Below are 23,003 nucleotides of genomic sequence, written 5' to 3'. Positions count from 1 at the left end.
ATATATTGTCACTGAGGAGTCTTGCACACAAAAATGTTAGTCATGTTTGTGTTGGTGCATTTGCATGACATGCAAATGTTTTATTGGCGAAACGTGCTCAAAGTTTGATTGGGAAGAGCTGCTGTTTACTCAGTGGCATTGAATCTGTGCTGCCATTAAATCTTACCTTTGGAGCTAAGACAGTAGCTATCGACTCCTGTAGGAGAATCACACTGCATGAAGGAAAAACAATTTCTGTTCACAACTCAGATTTATTTATTCCTAGCTTTAGGCAAAGACAGTCTTATTTTAATTTATGGGTGCTCCGTGAGCTTAGTGAAGCGGATGCCCGGTCTCACAAGTCACCAGAACAAGGCTTGCTAGATAGATATTTCAAACACAATAACAATATAGCCCCCATTTCCATTTTAAAGTGTGTTATGAATATTCATAAATAAAGGCTGATGAGAATCGCAACGCCTGAGCAAGGAGATATCTAATACATATGATTCATATAGTGGAGTGTGCAGCCTGATTTAAAATCCTCTGTCTACCTCCTAACATATCTCTACTCCAGATACAGAACAGATATTCTAGTGAGCTAAATAAAATATAATATTATGTATTGTCTGGATCTTGGAATGGCTCTCGGTCACTTATAATATTGTGCTACACTGAAGTCATTTGTGAAACTAAGAACAACAGGACTAAATGTTTAAGCACAACTGTACATTTAATAACTGACTTGCAATGTAAACAACAGATGGCTCGGTTTTTTCATATCAACTGATAAGACGTCAGCAAATCACCTGTGCAGAAGCTTATATCCTTACTGAATGCAGGGGATTGTGTGTAGACTGAATAAATTATTACATTAACAAGTTCTAGTGACAACGCGAGCGAAAATGAATAAAACACAAAAGCTGTTTTCTTTAGCTTTGTATTATTTAGTGTGACTGAGCTGGGACTGAGATGCTCAGCTGTGATACACACTTCTATATGTGCAATATTGAAGTATGTGAGAACAGCAGGGTGTCAACAGACAATGCTGACATTTGTTAGCGCGCGGATATAAAAGGTGCAGATGCAGACGATGGCATCTGAGAACGCTGTATGCTGCAATGTCGCAGGATTGCTAATATTTCAAGTTTGACCTGTTAATTATGATGTTAATCAGAGAAGCTGAGGGAAGTGCCGAGAGGGCTAGAAGGTACCAAGCTGGTAATTTTGAAATCAATTGCATCCAGAGCCATCGGTGCAGTGTAGCTGGTTTGATGTCAGCTGCAGTACTGTAGATACTGTTCAGAGGCTATCAAAGTACCCGACGGAACAATTAACCTAACAACAAATTAGAAAGCATTACTCGAACAGCATCTACCGTAGGATCAAAGAGAGAAGACTGCAAGACGCAGCACATTTCTTCTTTCTCAATTGCTTTTCCTTGCTCTTGTGTTTAAGAGCATCAGATTTATCTTCCTTTTTGGCAACTGTTAGCAAGTTGGCAATGCTGGCTCATTCCTAAAATGGTGATATCTGGGGTTACTCTCTTACTTTGGCACAAACAGAAAAGAAACTTCACACATGTATGCATACTGTACACCTACTCGTGCGCGTGTGGAAACCTCATATTTGGCTCTCCTGAAATTGTTTGATTCATTACTCATTCCTCCCATCATTATGAGCCATTTTATTACTCCGTTCAATGAAGCAGATTTAACCTCTATGGCCATGAGCAGGTAGCCTGATTACAGTTATTATTTTTAATAAATGGTATTGGCTCTGGAATCATTTGGTTTCATCCTGTGAATAGCTGGCTGCACATGGATAACCTGGGCTGTGTTGGCCTGCCTGAGATTCAATATCCGAGATAGTTTGGGTCTGTGCTCTATCCAAGGCCTCGCTCCTCTATACAAAATGCAATCTGCCTGCAATCAGGAATGACACCACTGTTTACTGCTGGACAGAGCCACCGCGCAGCGCACAGCCCATGGTAACCCTAGACAGTGACAGACATTGGCGGGGCTCTGGCAGGACACAATCAACAGGCTGGAGTGAAGCTTTCCAGTGATGGAAAGCCTGCAGTGTTTGTAGGACGTATTCCAATGGCTTTTCAGAGAGGATGGAGAAGGCTATCTGAGATAGATCTATCTGGAATGTTCACTCTCACCCTAAATTAATTGAATGTCAGTCAAAGAGAAAGTGAAATGGAGGTGAGAGAGTGACTCAGACCTTTGTGTTAGTGGAATGGTGGGAGAGGGGTGGCTGAGGTTCACAAATCTAACCCTCAGCTTCTCCACAGAATTCCCTTAATCAGTGACAATGTTAGCCAGTGTTAGTTAGCGACAAATAGGAATAAATAAAGATAGATTATCCCATGTAGTCAACAAGAATTATAAATGAGGGCTACGTAGAGGGTTGTAGAGGTCTGATCCACAATGGCTGGGTTTATTAAGGGTGCTTTACTGGAACATAAAGCAAATAAAGGCAAACTATATAAAACAGAGAGACACAAGCTGTACAGTATAATTTAATCTAAATTCGATTACCTTAAAAGTTGGATTTATTTCTCAGTCTTTTCTTTAGTCCACATTATTACATATTTTTCTTGGGAACAAGACCAAAACCAACAATGCACAAGTCTCTCAATATATATATATGCTGAAGGAATGATGAACATCTTTACAAACACATTACAAGTATAGTGTCCTTAAAAGAAAAACAACTGAGCACTTCAGTTTTCAACAAATGTTACTCAAACAGGAGTAACAGTGTATTTTTGGGGACTATTTTAGGACATGCGAAGTAACACACATTTTATGCTCTAATGATTTCCAGCAGCGGGGTGGTGTATGTAGAATTAACTCTAAATAAACTACAGTGCCCCTGTTCATAAAGGAGCAGGTCACCCTGTGCAATGGTTCAGCTCAGTGATTTGTTTTGAATAGTAAACAATAGAGGTGTGTAGCGCAGAGGCACATGCTATATTTTCTGGTTCTTTGGATACGCGCACAACACAAAAATATAGAATACTGCCAGCATTATTCTAAACTAAACGGCTGTTTTGAAGCACACACAGCCACTAATAATTGTGCTACTGCTGTGCAAATCAGATGCATTTCCTGCACGCCGCACTACACTTTAATGGGAAGAAAATCATAGCTGCATAACATGCCTACCTGTGTGTACTCTCGTCAAAGTTGTATGTGTGATCACACACAAAAGCTGTGATGTAGCATGGCACTGTAATGCCTGCTGCACAGGGTGTGGGGAGAGGATGTTCTTACCAGTAGCTGGCAGGGCAAGCAGGATTATTAGCCTGGTTGCAGTTACTCTATAACAACTAAGACAGCAAATGGTAGTTTAACAGATCTCAAACAAGCTGACACCTAAATGCAAAACTGGTGATATACATGTCTGGTGAAATGATCAGTTCCCAGTCAAACTCATAAAAGAACAACACCTACTCCATATGACCGATAGTCATATACTGATATATGCTGTTCTCAGCACCTCGATCATGGCTTTTAGAGATGTGTTATGATCCCTGCAATGTCTACTACTTCCTGTATGAACTGTTGTAACGCAGGTGATACAGTATTTTTTCAATAGGCTGAGGTGGATTCCAGTGGAAAACTCGTTTGACAAACAACAGACAACAGAAACTACGCTGACCATACTAATTCAATACAGAAGTACACAAATATACCAGACTGGACGAGAAAATCACATTGATAGAAAGCCATTGAGTCAGACTCTCAATCAGGTCAAATCAAATCAAATCAAATCCAAACAAATCAGATCTTACCTTCCATCTCCACACACTTTGCTGTGTTGTCGTCTTCTGTCTTAGTGGCAGCAGGCTGCTCTTCACCTGCTGGAAAAAGGAAATAGAGCTATGATGTTTGTTACAACGCACATTCATGGGACATCAGTGTGTTTTTGCGGACGGGAGTGAGCTGTCATGTCTTCAATCAAATCCACTTTGTTTATGTGTGTCTGTGTTCGTATGGTGTCCTCAGTGTGTGGATGTGCTGTGGCCTGTGAGGCTCCAGTGATAAAAAAAATCTCATGTCCAATTTACTGTATAATACTGCATACAACCCCCAACACTCCCAACACCTCCTCGCTCGGTTCTGCTTATTCTGTGCCGAGAGATACATTTACATAGATTCAAACGCCGACAGGAGGGAATAAACATTTGTGCATGGAACACATTTATTGTGCATTTTTAGTGTTCCATCTCCCAACCATGTAATTTTATACTGCTGGTAAACCAAATACGTAACATCTATGTTTTCCATTTTGTTATACTGTCATTATGTCAGCCATTGGGGTTTTATGCATTCAACTGAAGTATTCATATCTGTCTTCCTCAGTGCCCCATGGATATTTTGCTGCATCCAGCAATAAAATACAATCACTATCCGGAAATCAGACAATCACCGCAACCATTTTCGGTATTAATTTCTGTGACTGACAACTTGTCTACTTTAAATCTTTTGATTTAAAAAATAAAACATATGTGTGCACCCTTATGTACATACCTTTGTCTTCATCTTTATCTTCAGCTTGTTGATTGTTGATTTCCTTGTCTTGATCTTTGCTGTTGTCGTTGTCAGCGACTATATCTTCATCTTTGTTTTGGTTTTCATCCTCATCGTTATCGTTTTCTTGATTTGGCTCGTCGCTCCCTGGAATTTCATCTGCAGTCACACAAACATTGAAATATAGAAACAGGAATATTTTGAAGGAATAATTCAGGCATAGGAAGTCAAACCCTTCATACTGAGTCCTGTAACACATGGCAGAAAACAAGCTCATACGTCATTATTTCTGACAGAAATCTCTCAGCAACATTTTCACATCAACAGGTTGCTCTTTTCCAATTTGAAAGGCACGGCGTTGACAGGAAAGAAGGAGAAACTGTCAGAAACTAGAACAAAAAGAGGCAGTGCTTGCTTTAGGCTGTCCAAACTAGTTTAAATGTTCATTTCTAAAACAAAGTTAATTTAATACTTGTGTTTGAAGCAGTTTAGCATATAAAGCGTCCCTAGATTGCTAGTGTGTGCTCAGGAGTGGTTTCTAAAGTTTGAAGGGAAAGTCCTAATTCTAAAATATGTGTAGCACTGGGAGGTAAATAACAAAGTTTGTGTGTAAAAGGAATAAAACAAGGAACAGAGTATTTGTGGTAAATAAACATTCGACTAAAGGTCTTTAAACAAGGGTTATATTTTACAAAGTAACCAAGACCACATAATTAAACAACATATTGATCTGTGGTCTGCAATACACACACACACGCACATATGCATATTCATGAGAAGGATGCAACTGCTGCATTTTTGGCTGAATTAGCCTGCAGGTGTTGTTTTAAACTGTATATCGTTGCTCCTCCTATCTTCTACCTTTCTGTTTGTGTCTCTTGAGAAAGTAATTACATATCTCAGGTCTTGGATAGCATCCCAGGGCTGAATTAGATATAACTCTTTCATAGAAAATCTACAAAATTCATGCTCAGAGAGGCTCTATCTGTCAAATCTTTGTCAATGGGATTGGATTTGAATAAAACAAAAACAGAAGAGAGGCGAGGCACTGCTCGCTGCCAGTATGCAAATGCAGAATCTTAATTATACCAGCAGCACAGAGGATATTCAGAGAAAGAGAAATGGTTCTAGCTCAAAGTTAATGCTTGCCCCTTTGTAACACACACACACACACACACACACACACACACACACACACACTCTCAATTCACTTAAGGCTTCTGCTGTCAGCACAACAAAACACGTCAGAGTCTCAGGGTCTGTTCATCCAGCCTGTACAGATGCATTTGGAGCTTTGTATACTGGCTATTCTTCTGCTGCTAACAAGACCCGATCAGTTCAAATCTTTAATCAAACTGGGCTGAAGTGAAAACCAGAGCAATGAGCTGCATGTCGGTCAGGTCGTACAATTCCCATCTCCAGAGATAAGAGTCAGATCAATATGTGCTCCTTCCTGCACACTGAGTTCTAACTGTACTATACCTGGGTTTTGACTTGCCATGTCCACGTCTTCATTTTCTGCAGCATCTAGAAGCATTAAAAAGAGTGGAGAACATTTGAGTTCAATACTAGTGCCTGGAGTTGAACTGACTTGGCTTTCGATATCACCTCAAACAGCCTTTTCATTCCATCTCTTTGTGTAGTTTTGTCTTTGTACTGCAGTATGAGAGCAATGGAACCACAAAGACATGCATAAATTAAGTGACAAAAAAGAAGGGGAAAAGAATGTCACTTCTAAAGCCATACATAATTGAGGGATTTCTTTGTTCCAAGCGTCTGTGATAAGAGAATTTTTTTTGTTAGAATGGTGCACACAGGATGGAAAGACTGAACTGGGGCGAAAAGAAAATTCAATTTTTGATGAAAAATGACATCAAGAAACTCTGATAGAGCCGAGGGGCTAAGAACATATGTTAATGGTCCGTAGAGCTACATTACCATTGGTACCCTCTTCTTCGTCACCTGTTTTCTCTTTACCTGAAAAGGGAGGGAGGGGAATCATCAGCCAAACACATGCATGAGTGCGTATAATGTCAGTCGTTCATTTTAAAAAACAAAGCTACCAGTCATGCTAATGATCACAAACTGTTCATCTCCAGGCAAAGGATTCATCATGTGAGAGCTGGCATCCCATTTTCAAATGGCAACTTCCAGTCTACATAGAAGGTCAATAACAGGGTTTTCTGTCTTCCAGGTTCATGGAAGGGGTGGAATGTAACTAGGTACACTTCCTCAAGTACTGGATATAAATGCAATTTCAAGGTACTTGTACTTTACTTGGACAATTCAATTTTATGTAACTTCATACTGACTGCTTTAGTTACGAGTTGAGATTACAATTGAATGTTTCTGATAAACTGAAACATGAAAGTGTTCCTTTATGGGTGGTGAAATTCTCTGCTTCTTAAACTTAATAAAATATTTAAAACGCTCCTCGGATTAGCTAAAAGCAGCAGCTAAAAACAGGGAGTTTTCTCAGGACAGTGAAGCTACAAACACATGATGATCTTATAGAATATGATGATGATTTCTTAAACATCTACATTAGCAAAATGCATCATACACTGACAACATATCATATATAATAGTAAAACACTACTATTTTGTCTGAGTACTTTTACTTTTGATACATAAATATTTTACTTGAACTATTTTCAGTAAATTAAGTGTTGTATTGCTACTTTTACATAAGGAAAGTTTCTGAATGTTTCTCTGACTACTAAGGATAAGGAAACTGCCTACTGCACTTGCTAACATTTGGACTACTCCATATTTTGTGCGAAATATAACACTTCATTTACTTTGCTAGCCTCTGACCGCCAGCTTTGAGCTTCAGTCGTACAAGGCTGATGCAGAATATCTTTGTTACAATAAATGTGTTGCACTGGGTATTTATAAATCCAGTTAAAGCCATGCTAGCGGCTCTGACAGGCTGTAATTATGCACAGGGCTGCGTTGAGCTAAATGTCAACCTTACCATGGTGACATGTATACAGCAATGATACAAACATGCTGATGTTATCAGATAACATTACAATGTTCACAATAATAGTTGTGTTAGTGTGCTAATAGCTGCTAATTTGCATCGAAGTACAGCTTAGGTTAAAGGGAATGTCATTAGTTTTGCAGTACTGACAAGCAACCTAATATTTTGCATCACAAAACCATCTACGCAACTACAAATACCTGCCTACAACCCTATAGCTAACTGTCTCGATGCATAAAAGGTAGATTTTAGTACTAGACATAAAGCAACTTTAATCCCTGCATCATATGTGTTACCCACTCCCCCCTTGCCCCTTTTCTCGCTCCCACACATTCTTATACACGCACAGACACACACATAAACCAATGACATTTGGGACAAATTGAGTAAATGAAAGCCATGACACCAATAAGGGAACATGCTCTACAATGGCTATTGTGCAGCTTCCATAATTGCTTTTTTAACAAGCTGTAGAGAGAAACCATTTTTTCATATCTATGCAATTTTGCCCTGCACTCAGAACAATAAAAATGCCAGCCTCTATTAAATGTGGAAAAGGCCAGTTCTACCAGTGCTGCATGTTTGTCTCAAGTGCCTCTGTCCATCACGCAGAATGCTGGTGACACACAGTAGATGGCAATCCTTTCTATTAATCATGACTGGCATTTTGAGATGGAGTCACAGACAGGGGGCTGAAAAGAATACTTCACTGGGACAAGCAGGTTAAGATGAATGCTTCGGCGGCCATGAGGTCACCCTAAATCTTTCTTGTGCATTTAAAATTATGCATGGCTGTTGTATCTGTCTAAAGTGATCCCAAACAACAATATATCAGATACGACAAAAGGCTGAATGTAATTTCCTCCCTGTTATTTGATCATTCGTATTTGGCTTATTGAATGGAACAGTATTCAATTTGTGATAAAGGATGCTAAGGGACAGATTGTGGACAAACACACACACACACACACACACACACACACACACACACACACACAAACTAGACAACAAAAGATCCTATGTAGGGCAGATGTGATTTATAATGGCTCCAAGTTAAGTTCAATTAGAACACTGTCTCCCCACAAAGTAAAAACCCAACCAGCACCTCCACCAGGTCACTCACTCATGTGCACAGAACAGCAGGTGGCAGCATTGTCACAGCTTTTCTACCTAATACTCACTGTGCTAAACTGTCTTCACTTTGAATCAGGGTCTGACACACTTCACACAGAAGGGCTTCAGCCAAAGTCCACACCTCGAGACTTAAAGTGTCAATACTCCCATTAATTCCACTCTCAGAAATACAGTGACTAAAAGGCAATTTTAAGCACTTGCCTGCACTTGGGCTGAGTGAACAACAGCGCTGTAGTGCTTTTGTAAAATAAAATGTTAGTCTCACACAGACTTAAATGATTTATTTATATCAATATCAAATTTAGGGGTGCAGTATCACAAGGACATAAACAATTTAGATGCTGATATGCAACCTTCCCTGTGTGTCCTAGTTGCATGACACCAGCTACAGAACATATTTCCCTGAAAGTAAAAGCAGTATCCCATATTCAGGAATGAATAGAAATGTGCAGATAACTTGCACTCACACTCCCACATGCTCCATCTACTTCCCCATCCATTAAAGCCAACTGAAGCAAAGGACACACACACAAAAAAAGACAGGCACTTGAAAAATTCATGATGCATGTACAAAAGGAAAGCAGGCTCCTAGATGACCAACGGCTGTCATTCAAAGACCTTTTGCGTGCAAAACGTGTGTGTGCAAGTGTGTTTGTGCGCGGTGGTTGATGGGGGGTGGGCACAGTGTAAAAGATGGCATCCCATTGAGAGGCTTATTGTCTGTCTACACATCGTGTTATTAATCTGCATGTCTATCCACGCTCGGTGCCACCTCTCACCATCTTCCCCTCTCTTCTTCTGGTCTTTCCCAGAAAGCTCAAGCATGCCAGGCAAACAGACGCAGCCAGGCATTGATTTCTGGCTCAATGTTCACTTTTTTTTACCGTGCCCTGTGACATCCACTAATCTCACTAATACCAATCTGATATCAAATAATAGACACCGTGGGGCTGCTTGCCAAGTCAGGTGTGCTGTGAAGAGGTTACACTCCACCCTGGACCTCTGTGCCAGGTTTCATCTCCGTGTCTCACCCCACCCTCACCGACTCTGTCTCTTTTTTCTTTCTATAGCTCGCAGCATCTGCATGCTGTGCTTCTTGTTTCATGTGGATTACATCACAACATAGCTCATCTCTTGCTCACACACACACACACACACACACAAACCTAATCTGTGGCCCTTTTTTGCAAATACACCTCAGGGTTATTTGCAGGCGACAAGGGATTGTGTGTTGGCTTCTTTTGAAGAGGGCTTAAAATACAAATCTAAACAGACCCCTGTTGTGTTGGTCTTAAAGTAAATATAATTAGAACTTAATTTTTTATTTTAAATGTATTATTTATATAGGACTTTAACATGACATGAAGTCATGAAGGAAAGATCAGAAGAAACAAAGTAAGTAAAGTAAAAGCAATAAATTAAAAGGACAAAACAAAATAGATAAGATGTATTTCATAGATATCTAAAATCATAATACACAGTACATACAATAAAGGATGTGTTTTAATGTTATCTAATGTTCATAAAAAGATAGAGAAGCAATGTTTGTTTTTTACAGTTCATTGTGTGCTTTTTACTGTTTTCTTCCTTCGGTCCACCGGGGCTAAAAAAACATTTTTCCTCGTGCGGTGACAAAACAACTGTAAATGCAGCAGTTGCTGTGTGGGACACAGCAGCCCTATAATTACCTTCAGTCCACTAACCAGTGTATTTATCATGGAAAAACAGTAGAGAAAGCCTCAGTGTTTTCTCCTCATCAGTGCTGTGGCTAAAAGCCCCTCATGCCTGACCCATGCACTGGGGAGAGTGTATCCCCCGAGGAGTGTGATGGATGTGATGGATCTGAGGCATATTGACAGACACACTCCACCAACTGTGTGTGCACAGTGTAATTTATTCTAAAAAGTGCTCCACATATTGACTATACCAAATAGGTGACCTGCTTTGCTGGCTCTATAGATAAGAGGTGGTAAAATATAGTGTGTTCTTGTGGAATGAAGACCTTTCACAGGTGTATGGAGGTGGTATGAGACTCTCAAGTGTCTTATAATGTCCGTCTCACACAGATGAGAGTTGCTTTTTGCAGCTCGCATTTCCTTTGCTTTGTGCTATCTTGACATCTAAGTGTTTTCTATGATTAATCCCTCCTATGTGCCACATCGAACCAGACCTAACCTTTACAGTGTAGGCAGTACAAAATCATTTCATTCCTTTCCTGTGAGAGAGGTTGTCTCAAGGACTGAGTGTTCCCATGCTAGAAAGCTGTGCCAAGGCCTTTTGTGAATGGATTAGTTACTATTAAGCTGCCGGGCCTGATAAATTAGGATTTATAAAGATTATTACAAAATACTTATGCCCTCCTAATGCTGGTGATTGAATTTGTGAATCATATTGAATTCCTGCTGTGGATTATGGAAAGGTACGTTGAATAGGTGGGAAGAAATTACTTATTGTGCTTTGTTTAACAACACAAAATTTATTGACGCCCTTGAAGTGCCTGCACTATCTAGTCCAGCCTCTCACGATCAGCGAACGTAACCGTTTCCCCCAAGAAAACAACCACGTGTGCTATCTTCAAAAATTCCCTGCAACCTTAAGGCTTCAAGACAAATGGATGGTGTACGATTTTAATTGCCTACTAACACCCTCCAGTGTAAGAATCTAATTATCTTTGGTCCATCGTATCGGAGAAGCCTATAACTGTTTCAATATTACACATCCAAAGGGGCTGAAACTGCAGAATAGCCAGATAATGGCTTCTTAAACAAGTTTGCCTCTAAGAAAACATTCTTTTAAAAAAGACTACGCTTCATCTTGTATTCATTTCCCCAAAGAGAAACTTGGCACCAGAGAGCAAGAGATTACTGACCAAGAACACACTCTATTGCTTTGTAGACACACACACACACACACAAAACATATTATTTAAACACCTATCAATGTACAATGTTTCTTCTACTAGTGGCGGCCGTAACACATGCCATCAACGTTAATAAAATAAAAATAAAAAACACACACGTCTGCAAACATACAGAGTTAAAAACAGAATTACCTCTGCTGCTGTCTTCATTTTCTTCCTTGGTTGAGGACTTTGTAGATGGTGGTGTGATATCTGCGAATAAACAAAAATAAATGTGATTTACAGACGTGGGAGTGGCACATCGTTATCCCCAACACCATCAGGATGCAAAGGGCGTGACCATCTTGTCAATTTGAGCTGTTAGATGAGAGACGGTGAGAGTAAAGATGGCTTTTGGCAAGCCAAACTCATCGCAGCAGTGATTATTCTAACTTGGCTCTTCTGTCTCGCCTGACCACGTTACAAGAGCCTGTAAGAGGACTCAATGGCTCTTATGCGGTTTTGTTTTATACCTGCTTGACAAAAAAAATGACTCCTGTGGGAGAGCAGGGAAGAATGTGAGGCTTTAAGACCAACTCCAGAGCGCAGTCTAGGACAAAAGCACCATTCCATGTGAGAATGGCCGTCATCTGAACCTTTGAATAGGCTCCAGCCTGCACTGATTCAAACTCTGGCCGATGGAGCAGAATAAAAGGCCAGTATTTGGCACTAGCGCAGGAGCCCATCAAACAAGGCCAAACTGGACTGGGACAGGACTGGCATGATGATACAACAGAACAAGGAATTATCAGGGGTTATTTCAGTTGGTTCGATATGGTCTGGTGCTATGTTATTATACAGCATGCACCGTAAAATAGCTGGAGAGGAACGCAATGGAAAACAACGTAGTCGCTCAGGCGCTAACAATAGGACAAACTCTCAAACACAGGTCCTCACAGCCAAGTCTTTATGATTTAGCCATTACGTGCACATTGTTTCACTCTGGAATATCACATTTTACAGTGCACTTATAAAACAGCCCTTTTATGTTCACCCAAAATGAAATCTCATTGAAAACACAGATGCGTGTAATTGGCAAATCATGGGGGTGACTTTGGGAGGAAAAACATTTTGATAGCACCCTGGGTTCTACATCTACCGTAATCTGAACACTTCCTTTGACAGACAGTAAAACGAACATTGTTCTCTGCTTAGTTGGTTGCACGTGTACTATGACGTCTTTGAGGGAAACGGACTTGGTGAGACCCGGAAAGCCCCTTGTACTCATAAAAAAACGAACTATCAGGTGGCTTCTTAGAACTCCTGTTCCTCAGAGAATACTGCTAGAGGAAGTACGTTTCATTAAACATTTCATTAGAATGATTTTTTTGTCTCCAAAAGGAGAACAAAAGTAACTTCTGCTAAAGTGTTGGATCTATTGTTCCTGCAATTCAAACAATTTACACACTTAGGTGAGGCTTCTGTTCATGCCATTGCTTATTCAGGACATCAGTGCACAGACAAATGTCAATAGTTTATCCCGATAAGCAGTATCTGGGAGTTTCAGGCCGTGTGCCAAGATGGTGCTGTGATAAAAGCATTATGCGCTGACAGTTGTGTTTGTGCTATCGCCTGGTGCACGCTGTGGAGGGATGTTGCTCTGCTGTTTCTTTGTCATTCGCTTTAGGTGGTCTAAAAGCATTGTGCCTGTAAACAGGATAAAGAGAATGGTGTTGGGAATTAGCTGTGTATATAAGCTCTTGTAATGTAATGTACCTGACACAAAGTATTTTTAACTGTGATGTGTCAGGTACGGGATTCAACTTGTCACCAAAAAAATAAACATTAAATTTCATCTGCTGCATTAAAAAAAAAAGTAAATCACTGTCACAATTTGAAGCTACGCCTTTCACTCAGCCTCTATGTGCTTTAAAGGAGGTGTTAAGGTGAAAAGGCAACCATGAAATATTCTGTCACTCACCTCCCTTCAGCTGCTCCTCTGTAACCTCCATGTCATTGTCTGGCAGAGGGGGGAAAAGACAGCGTGTCAAAGCATGCTATTTCATAATGTATGATACCACGAGTCATCACAACTTGTCTCCTTGATTGTAATGTTAGCCCACAGGATTTCGATGACATACTGCTGTGTACTCTGTATCTGCTTAAACCAGTCAACTGATGCAACGAGAACCTGTAGTGTTTCTTCACAATGTGATTGAAGTATGATGATTTTGGTATGAAAAGAAAAACCCATCACATTCACATGCCCAAAAGCTGTCCACTGAAACTCCTTCCACAGCATCTGCCATGCTCCAAAATCTTACCAACAAGCCTTCACAACCTCTCCCAGTTCACTTCCAGACAGCCTTGAATCTAGTGAGTTATTACACCAAATGACTGTGTATGTGGCGGTGTGTTTGGGGGGTCACATTCATGAGACATTCTTTTTCAATTAAATCTTTACTGGTAGGCTCAGCATAAATGACACAAAACCTCCCATTTCCCCAAATTACAAGGACTGCAGGCTCGGGTGGACAACTGCGCCTTAGAAAAAACCCTTTGATTTTCTCTTCTTTTCTCTATACTTGTATTGTGTGAGACAGACTGAGTGAACTAGGGGTGCTTCTGGGTGGATGAGTTGAACTGCACGGTGGGAGATGAGAAGGAGGCGTTGGATGCTGCTTCAGGAGGAACTGCAGAGTGAGAGAGACGAGGAGAGAGGAACTGTGGATGCCTACTCACAACGCTCATAAAAACACACACTTGGCGTACTCGGCGTACAGAGAATATACTATGCGTGTGTTTGAGGTTTGCTGTGCATGTTTCATATGAATGGCTTACGCAGTATGTGTGAGGGCACACGTATAAATATATATGTGTGTATGGCTGTGCATGAGTCTGAGCAATGATTGCGCTGTGGTTAACAGGCAAAAGCAAGCGTTAGCTTTGATGAAAGGCTGTTGTCATCTGTTCTGTAGAAGTGTAACCGTCAGAGCTCCCTGTGGATCCAGCGACAGACTTTTCTTTTGTATAACACTGAATCTAAGGGTACAGTGCATTAATCTCACCCTGCTTGGGGAAACAAAGGAAGGCCCGCTGATACGGTATAACAATAGTGCGAGTATGGAAACATGAGTGTCTCAGCTACTGCCACATGCTATAACATTATTACCCCTGCTCAACACTGCTGTCAACATAGGAAATGTATGTCACTTAATAACCATATATATGACACCTTTCTTTCTTTCTTTCTTTCTTTCTTTCTTTCTTTCTTTCTTTCACGGAGAGATTCCCACCTTGAAAGTGATTCTTATTAGATAGCTTGTTTGATCTTTGGATGAACAAAAACTATTAAGACATGAAACAGATGAGAAACTATCAGCTGTTCAACAGTTTGACATATGGGGACATTTGAAAGCTTTCCAAGAGTTGAAAGGATCAATTCCACCCTCATTTCTGTGCACTAAATATGAAACCAGAACTGATTAGTTTAGTTTAGCATAACGTATGGAGAAATGGTTATCCTGACTCTGTCCAAAGGTAAAACATTATATATATATTATACTATATCAACCTTCCAGTTACTCATAATCTCACTAATTAAAATGTGTGACCTGACTTCTCAACTAGTTGCCTGGCAACCTCAACAAGATGACAAAACTCCAGGAAGTCACAGTGCTTTGGGTGGTCTGAAGGCATTGTGCCTGTAAGAAATAGTCCAGCACAAAACAACTACAACTTGTTTTTATAAGTCTGTTTGTGTACGTATTAAACCAACAAAATATAACATTAATTAGTGAGCATTAGAGGAGCTTGTAGGCAGATCTTTTTTATTACTTTGGACAGACCCGGACTAACTGTTCCCCCTGCTTCAAGTCTTTATGCTAAGATAAGGATTCATTTCAATTGACTTAGTGATTCTCTCAAGAAGAAAGATGTATTAATATTTTCATTAAATTTGACAAGGTGGAAGAACTATTATTCAAAGTATTTTTACTCACATGTTGGAATAGCTTGCCATCATGTGTGGGGCGATTATGTTGGAGACCTTTAAACGACAATTTTCAGAAAGGACCCCATAACAGATAGTGTTGGAGCAGGGACCCCCTACTACATATATTGTATAAAATAGTGTTGCATATTTAACTGGGCCAACAACAGCATGTAGGATGGCTTATAGTACTTGCCTAGCCAATGCTGTACATGTTGATAAGCAGGTGGTCAGGGTATGTATTTGTACATTTTCTACATGTCTGCAATTTATGCACAAACATGTGTTACATTTTCACATATGATGAGCTAAACTGAATCCCCATATGTGCCAAAGCTGACTGATAGACTGTGAACCACTGTGCTTTCTGGCAATCACATCACTAACACACCATGGTCTCCTCATTTCCCTGTCCCAAGGGAGCCCAGTGAAGCCAACACAGACCTCATTTTCACTCCGCACAGGGTTCCTCTTCAGCCCTTTATTTCCTCTGTCCACAAATTGTATGTGTGTGATAGAAGCGTGTACATACCACAGATTTCTTTCTTTCGAAGCAGTGTTGGGGTTTGAGGGATGCCTCTGTTCTGTACAGTTGGGTGGTAGGTGTGTGGGTTGTGGGGTTGGGAGTATGGAGTGTATTAAGAGCCATGTAAATAAACGTCAATTGGATAGTCAGTGAAACAGTTGGAGAGAATGCAGCAGCCCCTGCCGATCTGTGGGCTGTGTTAATATTGTCAGCACTGTGGCTGATTGAGGAGAAGAAGAGATGGAGCCCAGCTTGTGGGCAGCCACCCGGATCATATTAGTGGCGGAGTGTACCCAGAATCAATTTCAACATGGTTTTACTCTCTACAACCACAGCTGCCTGACTGCCTCCATGCTCACAAATATTACGTGCCAAAGCAAGCATGTGGTCAATCACAACCTCTGAACCAAGGTGAATATTTAACAGAATCATGTCATTGATTAATCACATTGATTACACTCTGTATATTAATCAGTTAATAACAATGAAGCTACTATTATAAAAATACAACCTTGATTATTGGCTTGTTTGCTTGGATGCTAGGGTGTGTGTGTGTTCAAACAATGCAAACACTGATGGTCCTGTTAATCACATAGCAAGACTGTCACAACACCTTTGAGATGTTTACAGTTTATGGCTTTTCAAAGTAATGAATAGGTCATTATATCACTAGTTATGAGCTCAGCTGGGGAGGTGCATTATGGATGGTGAATGTTCCTACAGAGGCAAAAGCTTTAAGTGCAGATGCTGTGTGTATTAGATTGTTTGTTTATTTGCATATTTTGCACATTATTTGTGTGTTTCGAGAGGCCTCCTTTACAAAACATATGACTCTAAACAACTGAAGTGCTCCTGAGCTGGTGCTACATAAAATACCTTTGTCAGCAGCTCTTGTGGCGAGTGGGTTTGAACACAGGGCACATACCACGGAAAAAAAAATCTGCAGTCATTTGTTCTAATGTTTCTGCACTGCAATATAAATGTCCTAATATTAAACACAACGGACTCCTTGCAGCTTCCTGTTTAACATGTATGTGTTTGTGTGTTGCTGCTGATGTGCCTGTATGTAGGTGTGTATCCTTGTCAGCGAAGGCTATTTTTCAGTTTCTTCCTTTCTGCAGAGATGTAACCATATTTTGGCTCTCACACAGTGACAGCTTGTGGGAATGCACATTGTAATAAAGCAATTTCCTGTATGCAAATGTCCTGCGTACACGTTCCTGCTCCAGTCGTTGTCACTTGACAGATTGCTCGAATATGAGGAAAGCAGCTATATGATGAAAAATGAGAATAGTAAGACTTCAATAAAAAAAAAATCTATTGTGCCTATTCTCAGCACAAGACATGCTTGAAACTGATGTCACAGAGAAGGGTTTCAGGTTTCACACGACCGCACGCACTCACACAACCACACAAATTACAGAAAGATCAAGGCCTCCGTTCACAACAGCTCCATAGCAGCCTGCTGATAGAAGAGGCAGTGTTGAAGCTCCTTTAATATGGGGAAGAATAATAGAAAGTGGATGGATGAGGTATTGGGCAAGTAGCATGGGAACAAGGAGAGGTGTAAGTGAGAATTAGGTTGTATGAGGGAGAGAGAACAGGGAGGGGTCGATGTGACAGAGGGTTACTGAAAGCGAGTGGATGTTGCAGAAGACAGAACAGTCTCAGGCCTCTGTGTGACGCATCTAGTGATGCAGCAAGATCTACCTGACTGTCTGTCTCTCGCAGTGAGGATGATGGGCTGTTCTGAAAGCGCTCAAGCACACCTGCAGAGCTAATTCACAGTCTCTGATTCACTACTGCCATTCTGCACAGGCTAAATGCAAGTCTTTTCACACTACAAAGTTATGCAGTCCCTGTTTGGTGCAATCATACCAATCAGCATTTCTTTCACTTATCTGCTACTGTTAAACACATCTACGTGGTGCAGCCTGACTGGATAAAATATTTGAATTCACTCCCTTACATGAACGTCTAGTCTACAATCACAGCACCAGCAATTATGTTATCTTTAACTTCCTCCATGTGGAACATCTTAAAAGAGCAGTTGTCTTCAGAGAGAGAATGGAAAAAAAAACTTTTGAACAAGCACACGGGTGGAAAGATTTGAGCAGGTGTAGGTGGGTGTGGTGTAAAAAGAAGAAACGTGTCTTCCCGTGGCTCCATTTAGACACAGAGGAGACAGCTTGACAATATGCACGACAATCGTCAGTGATTCTGTTGGTCCTGCCAAGCGGCTGAGCATTTGTTTGCGGTGGGTTATGTTTCAGTCAATGTCAACGCTGTATTTTATTCTATCTATATTTTATTCTATCTATATTTTATTCTATCTATATTTCGGGTCTAGATTTGACTTGCGGCTTGCTCAGGAGTGATGTTCAAAGGGAAATGTTTAAAGTGAGTTAACTTTAGTTTAGCACAAACCATGAACTGTATGCCACCAGTTAATTATTTGTATGAAAAACTATCTATCTATCTGATTGGATAATAGGGAAAAACATAAATGACGTTGGTGCTTTTCTGCTCTGAGTTTAAGACTTAAAGCACATAAAGTGTAGAAACACAAAGGCAGCGAGCATAACACTTCACTCTCATTGACAACAATTAGCTTCTTAAATCTGCTATAGCGCTCTGTCAGATTGGACCCTCAGTCCAGACAATGACCCCAGTGGGAATGTCATACTTATTTAGCCACCTAGTCTATAACAGAAATAGTATCCTGTCTAGCCCACACATACACAGAGTGGTGATAAAGGTGGCTGACCCCAGATGTCAAAGGGCACACGACAAGCGAGACACTGTGATGAAAAACACAGAGCTGCTATCGTCCCAGTGTATGCTGTGGTAGCCTTCTGGAATGACCCCGCATTTAATCCAAGACTGTCTTGTGGCTCCCTCATGGACCTCATCTCATGGAGGTAAACAATACTTTTAAAAGAGTTATCTTCAAACAATGTAGCGCTAAAATCTTTTCTGATTATGCTTTGGGACACGCACAGAGCCCATTGTTTAGTTTCCTCTCTAGTCCCAGTCATGGACAGATATAGGGCATTTATCCAGTGACAGCACTTGTAAATGGTGAGAGTGATAACTGGATAACAACAGCTCCAGATTCTCATCTCAGAGCACTAATATGATGAGACGGGTGCTGGGTGCATGGGGGCAGGCAATATAATTAAGGTCTCTCCCCAGAATGTAATCTTTCAGGGAAGAGCCTGGGCAGGGAGCAGGACAGATGACGGGAGCACAGGGGGAACAAAACACTCTCCATCTGGGAGCAGCGAGATGAAGGCCTGAGAGCCGGTATTCCGCTGGGGAGGTGGGGAGGGAAAAGTGAGGTAAAAGGGAGGTAATACTAGGCTGGTGAAGCCAGCCAGCCTCTTTCAGCTCCCCAGCTATTAAACGTAATCCTCTGTGGAGCCCCCATCAGAGCTGGTGACTGCTCCTGGCCCCCCGAAAAAAAGATGATGGTGTGAAAGGGGGGAGGGAATTGAAAGAGAGACAGAAAAGAGAGTGGGAGTAGAAGATAATGGATGTTTGTTTATTCCACATACAGAATTGAGGAGCAGTTACCAAGGCTGATCAGTGGTTGCTATGCATCCCTGAATTTTTTAGTTCTTGCGGGAGACATTCACTGCCAAGGACCGTTATTACAGTCAATCAAATCTGACATTAAAGTCTCATCAGAATATCAGCAATTATGTAAAATATCAGCTTGCCAGTTTAGTGACAGGTCTAACTATTCCAATCTGATTAAAGCAATCCATAGGGAACCTGATACTTGTTTTACCAACTGTCAGCATAAATTCTCAGCCCTAATCTCCCAAATGGCCATGCAGGTGCATGAATTTGTTTACATTTGAAGGTGTCACCCTAGGCTGACAGATCCTTATACTATTGCTTGCAGGGACAAGATATCTCTTGCTGCAGATGTTTCCTAGAGCACACAAGGCAGCGATGCTGTCTAGGTCTATACAGATGGTCAGTTAGCTAGGTGGTGACATATATCATACAATACCTTCCAAGGGAGACCATGGAAAACACATCATACAGTATTTATTATTCATCAGTGTATTAGATAGCTTAACTCAAAACAGCAGTTGGTATAGGTAAACACACATACCTTGAAAAATGATAGACATTTTCTTCTTGTAGATGGTAAAATCGGTCTCGAGGAAGACACAGAAAATGACCCGTGTGATCTGCACAGAAAGAAAAAGAGACAGAAGAGCAATAAGTGCACAAGCTCACTGCCAAAAAAGTCTCTCCAGTGAATAACATGGCAGGAAAACTAAGTGGACAAGCATAGATCTGATGATAGTGGCCTGCCTCAGCAGGAGACAATCATAGCCATTCAGAAATATAATTAGTTACCCTCACAATCAAGACCACCCAAACTGTATCCTCTGAGGCAGCTTTTGGAGAATATTACAGCACATTACATCAGAATAAGCATTATTGAATGGGCACATTGGTTAGAGCAGAGCAATATGCCTCAGTATCACACAAAGTGCAACGACTTGAAATTGCAACATTAAAGATGAGCAATGGAGAATACTTTCATCTAAATTGAAAAGAGAGAAAATGGCAAATACAATTTTTTACTCCAGTACCCAGGATCATAAAGCTATAATTAAATATTGAAAAGAAAAGCAACGTTTGATATTGAAACCTCAAGCAAATGTCATGAGCAGAAAACTTGATCATCAGTGATACTGAAAAATTTTATTAAAAAACAAACCAAAAAAAAAAAATCGAGAAAAACAAAACAAAACAAAAAACAGAAATTACTATTAGCCAATCGTTATTTTTTTCTCACCATGGATCTCTATTTTTGTAGCTGTGTAGTCATGGAGCAGTAAGTTATGTCAATAAATACAATAAATAACTGCAATGTGTTGTTTATAGACAGATGTGAACGTGAGGATTCACTCTTTAACAATGTTCGCTGCAAAGACAAAGAAAAGTCTGTTTGTTACAGTATGTTTGTGAAAAAAAAACTTTTTCCATTCAGATTTTTCAGTGAAGGTGAAATCAATAATATTTAAGAGGCTTTTAGTACAACATAACCTTTATAGCTCAGTGGGAGTTGACAATCAATGCCACTGTTTCCACAATGAGATTTCAAACTTTCTATTCCCTATGGATGACCTGGCTTTAGTTGTTTCCTCCTGATGCCCCCAGACTCTCTAAACTTCCCACTGTGCAGTCCTAGGTCCTCCAAAAACGGATGAATCATCTGTGCTTCATTTGAACGTTGTAGCTTCACACTCCGACGCCCTGTTGCAGTGTTGGCGTTCTATTCTTGGCACAGAAAACAACCCTTTGATGTGGTTAACGTTAACCACAAGGTTAGCGTAGGTTTGCTGTTGATGCAGCACAGCAATGCCTGCCATAAGCTGAGGATAAAGAGCTCGGTTTTATCGATAACATATTATACCTCCCACCAAGAGTGCCAAGGGGAACAAATTAGAAAGCATAGACGTTCATTTCTGTTTGATGAACAGAACAAACAGTGATGTAAAACAAAACTCTGAACACACTGACTGGCTCTTAGACTCGACAAGGAGTTTATAATGGCAAATGATTACATATTAATTCACTTCCAGCATATTTGAGTTATTTTACTTCTATTTGTTGGCACAGTAGAAGTCTGATAACCATTTTATTCTTCGCCCTGTGGGAATATAAATCCTGAATACTTGAATGATTTTGGCCCTAATGCCTAAAAGGATAATAAAATTGGAGAGCACTGTGGTTTCTGGTACTTTCAGAAGAACATATGTGAAATTAATGTTCAAGTAAATAATGTAAAAATGCATGTCCATGGTTTTCTTCAACTCTGAGTTTTATAATTCATACTGTAAACAGCAGGACTACTTTCGGGTTATAAACAGTGACATGAAGCCATGCACACTGTGATAATGTGTCTAAAACAAGTCATACTTGGAGCTGTTAAAAGGCTGCAGAGAAAGAGGTCACCTCTTTCACTCTCACCCTTCTTCAGTGGAGTCTCAGATGTGCAGGCATCAGTCACAGTCACAGAGATGCATTTCGCACCACGGCTGCAGATAATGGCTTGACTGAATAATGGCAATTTTACACAACAGCCATAATGGTGGCTATTCACCCCCTATCCTCCTGCATGGATGATAGTGATGTTATGGGGGAATAAAGGGAGCTCACCAGCTTTAGCCCCATTCCTGACCCTGCACAACACAAGGATCCAATTCAAAGAGGCACCCTTCTGGTGCTCGTACAGGCAAATATCTATGAATAGTTTATGATCCGTGCTTTGGAGTAAATGTTAGGAGCTGCATCCAGGATGGTAACATTTTATTTTGCTCGGTGTCTTGTGGGGGGCTTTGTTCATAAAATGTAGACTCACTTTCTCAACCCCTCAATCCCCAACACAAAATGAAAGAAAGCCTTAAGTCTACTTTGAAGTCATGGGCTCACTGACAGTTTGTGCGAAAAGTGATAGTACGCCAAGATAGCGCACACCACTGGGTGTTGGAAGGCCACAGGACAGCACCTCCCCAGGAATTTCCATTACTCTTTTATGGAGCACCATAACTGACTGCCCACTGTGAAAACAGGATGAATCATGAATTCATGCATTAAAACACACAGAAACGTTGGTGCGCACAAACATGTGGATACACAAACACAGAGACAGACAACACTGATTGAATTGCTCCTACGCTGTGTTTGAAGTCATAAAGAAAAGGAGAAATCTTAGTCCCAGTTAACTGAGAGCTTGTGATAAAACAAAGCGGAAAATCTTAGTATCCATGTCATGCATTTTCTTCTCTCTGGCTCTCTCTTTGTGTCGTTTCTGTTACAAAATGTCCACATTCTGCAGAAGGCTTGGGCAAGTTCTTTTATGCTACAGATCAGAAACACACCACATAGTCCCTGACAGATATCAGACAGACTAGGATGCCAAATAAAAAACAGAAATGGCAGTGTACAACCATTGACATTCTGTCTGCATCCAA

General features: G+C 40.6%; 1 protein-coding gene across 5 annotated transcripts in view; it reads right to left on the bottom strand.

The window, feature by feature from the left end:
* The window catches only part of macrod2 (mono-ADP ribosylhydrolase 2), a 384,274-nt gene that overhangs the window by 12,981 nt on the left and 348,290 nt on the right, over positions 1-23,003 (bottom strand). For 3 of the 5 annotated variants that reach the window (XM_019266257.2, XM_010729933.3, XM_027277736.1), the window contains exons 9-15: positions 20,126-20,204; positions 13,464-13,502; positions 11,696-11,755; positions 6,462-6,500; positions 6,006-6,050; positions 4,524-4,682; positions 3,785-3,853 (exon numbers count right to left, since the gene is read on the bottom strand). In XM_019266257.2, coding sequence (XP_019121802.1) covers positions 3,785-3,853; positions 4,524-4,682; positions 6,006-6,050; positions 6,462-6,500; positions 11,696-11,755; positions 13,464-13,502; positions 20,126-20,204 — 490 coding nt within the window. The remainder of the gene's footprint in view (positions 1-3,784; positions 3,854-4,523; positions 4,683-6,005; positions 6,051-6,461; positions 6,501-11,695; positions 11,756-13,463; positions 13,503-20,125; positions 20,205-23,003) is intronic. The other 2 variants (XM_019266258.2, XM_010729925.3) reach the window with 2 other exon arrangements.

This window comes from Larimichthys crocea, chromosome III (assembly GCF_000972845.2).
Source record: "Larimichthys crocea isolate SSNF chromosome III, L_crocea_2.0, whole genome shotgun sequence".
Taxonomy (NCBI): Eukaryota; Metazoa; Chordata; class Actinopteri; family Sciaenidae; genus Larimichthys; species Larimichthys crocea.
The sequence above is the reverse complement of the archived record's forward strand: the minus strand, read 5'-3'. Positions and strand labels throughout refer to the sequence as shown.